Raw genomic sequence first — 2,518 nt, 5'->3', positions numbered from 1 at the left:
AAGCAGCCACTCCCTCAGCATTGGTCCTGCAACCCCCAGCACCAACACACATTTGATGGAGTACTTGGCTTGCTAAAGACTGTTCTCCCACACTGTCACCCGTGCGTGCTCCCTGACGTCCCCTAAGGCCCGCGGGGTACCTGGCCAGCATTTCCAGACCGTTTGCTGCGTGCAGGTTCTGACACCTCTCCACGCCTGTGCCGTGACCGAGGCTTTACCTTGTGTTTCAGGCCATAAACAGCATCCCCAGTAGGTAATTGCTGGCAGGGGAGGAGGTACAAGCCATAACCGAAGCTCTTGCCAGCCTGTACATAGAGATGATTTCTCTTTTGAATGGATATGCTTGTGAAAACGACAGCTTAAACAATCGAAGCTCTCCCCACACTGCCAGCACTTGCAGGCTCTCTCCTCTCCTTCGTCAGTTATCTGGCAAAGGGGCAAGCTCTAACTACAGGTCTGACTCCTGCTGCTCTGCAAACATCCCTCTGTGCACATACTGCTAGATGAGAGGTACTCCCAGCACTGCACACACTGAATAGAGAGAGCTAATTCTTCTCCATCCTGCTACAGGATAAAATTGAGATCACAAGCTGTTTTTTCATCTTAATTTTAAGCAAAGTCTTTTTGCAATAAAGCCAGCGTATCGCCTTGTACTACTGGGCCCACACAACAGCTGTTCTCAACAGATTCTAAATTATTTTTCATCCTCTGACACTGAAAATAAGATTGTCACCAAAGCTGGTGCTTTGCAGGCTCCCTATTGCTACTGCTCAAGCAACAACTATTACTCAGCTACAAGCCCTGACCAAGAGAAAAAACATCTCTTGAACGGTTTGAAATGATACTTGAAACATTTCAGTAGACAAGCCACTCTGACAGGTAGCTCTAAGGGAAAACAGCCTCTACAACTTTCGCTCAGAAGAACAAGGATGGAACACAGCACCTCCGGCAGTATCGCCGTCCATCTGCACCCGCGGCTGATGCTGCCCACACGCACAACCAGCATCTTAGTGTATTTACAGCCACTACAACTGGGTAGAGCACTTACAACATTTACCTCTGTACTCATAACGAGATTGTAGTAGTTGAGATACACAGCACCTCATGGAAAAAATCTGACAAGATTTTACCTCATTATTTTCCATGGTTTTTTGTTTGAATCCATCTCTATTTTGCTCCAGCTGACTGATCATTTTACAGAAAACTACCACATATGCCACCTAGTCAAATCTCTGAAACTGAAGCTGGAACAGTGCTTTACCCAATTTAGTTTTGAAATTCCCAGGGACAGAGATTCCATATGATACCCAGATAATTCACACAGCAGAAAGAAAAAAAGGGCGGCTCTTTCTTCAAAGAGGAGCTACATTCATTCCAACAAATCAGATACTACAAGATACAGTAAAAAACTTTTGCATCCATATCCATATTTGCCTTCAATGGAAAAGATACAGTAAAAAACTTTTGCATCCATATTTGCCTTCAATGGAAGTGTGGCAACCTGCCCCTAGGACAATCATTATCTAAATTAACAGAGAGCACATTGTGCCGCCTGCTGCAGCCAACTAACTGGTAGCTCTGATGCACAATTATTTTCAAAGGAATCATAACAGGAGAATTTCTTACCTCCTGGCCTGTATACAACATCATCCTCTGTGATAAAGGATGTTATTTCTCCGTTGTCTGTTCTCTCGTATCGGGACTTCTTCTTGGGTGGTTTCTTTTTGCTCTTCTTTGTGGACTCCTCTGTGGTGGCACTGTTGTTGTCATTGTCCTCATCTTCACTGTGGTCGCTTTCCGCATAATTCTTGGCGCCTCCTTCCAGTGTACAGCTCCGTCGAGGACGCGAGTTTTCACTCTCCCTCACCTTGTCTCTCTTGTCTCGGTCCTTATCCCGGTCTCTATCCCTGTCCTTCTCTTTGTCTTTGTCTTTTTCTTTGTCCGCTGTCATGATTCGCCACGTGCCTTCTTCTGTCCTCTCACGGCTGGGCCTCCGTGAAAGGTAGACAGTGAGCCTGGGCTTCAGTCTTCTGAATTTCTCACTCAAATCCAGGAAAAATTCAACCACTCCAACAACCCCAGCGTTTTAAAAAGGTTCTTGAAGGGGTGGGGGGGGGAGAAAGAGGGGAAAAACCCATGTTAATATTCAAAATTTTTTCAATTTCTGAAAATAAAAATTAAAAACAAAGAAAATCCCCACATCCTAAAGCAATTCAGTATGGAAAACACAAGACAGTGGTCTTTTGAAGCATTCATAGAAATGATAACTTATGAAGTGTCTGGAAAATGTTCAAAGCTATCTCCATCCTCAAAGAGATCTCGCAATTCCCTAAAAAAAATATTTTGTTCACTACAGAAATATAAGAACATCTTGGATGGGAAGTGCTCCCTCAGAACACGCATCATTTTATACCTGAAGCTGAACAGGAAGCATGCAAGGGACAAGCGCAAGAAAGGAAGAGTCTGCAACTTCTTTTCCTCAAAGCAAATGAAGTTTACCAAATGGCTGCGTTGTTTT

General features: G+C 44.3%; 1 protein-coding gene across 1 annotated transcript in view; it reads right to left on the bottom strand.

Moving 5' to 3' along the window:
* Nucleotides 1–1,951, bottom strand: part of LOC104470525 (arginine-glutamic acid dipeptide repeats protein-like) — a gene marked incomplete at its 3' end in the record, with an annotated part of 70,471 nt that extends 68,520 nt beyond the window's left edge. Inside the window, exon 1 of the mRNA XM_010085480.1 lies at nucleotides 1,627–1,951. Within this exon, the coding sequence (XP_010083782.1) occupies nucleotides 1,627–1,951 (325 nt within the window). The remainder of the gene's footprint in view (nucleotides 1–1,626) is intronic.
* Between the last annotated feature and the right edge of the window lie 567 nt (nucleotides 1,952–2,518).

Source organism: Pterocles gutturalis, unplaced genomic scaffold (genome assembly GCF_000699245.1).
Source record: "Pterocles gutturalis isolate BGI_N339 unplaced genomic scaffold, ASM69924v1 scaffold5040, whole genome shotgun sequence".
In the NCBI taxonomy this organism is placed as follows: Eukaryota; Metazoa; Chordata; class Aves; order Pterocliformes; family Pteroclidae; genus Pterocles; species Pterocles gutturalis.
This window is presented reverse-complemented; position numbering and strand designations above follow the sequence as displayed.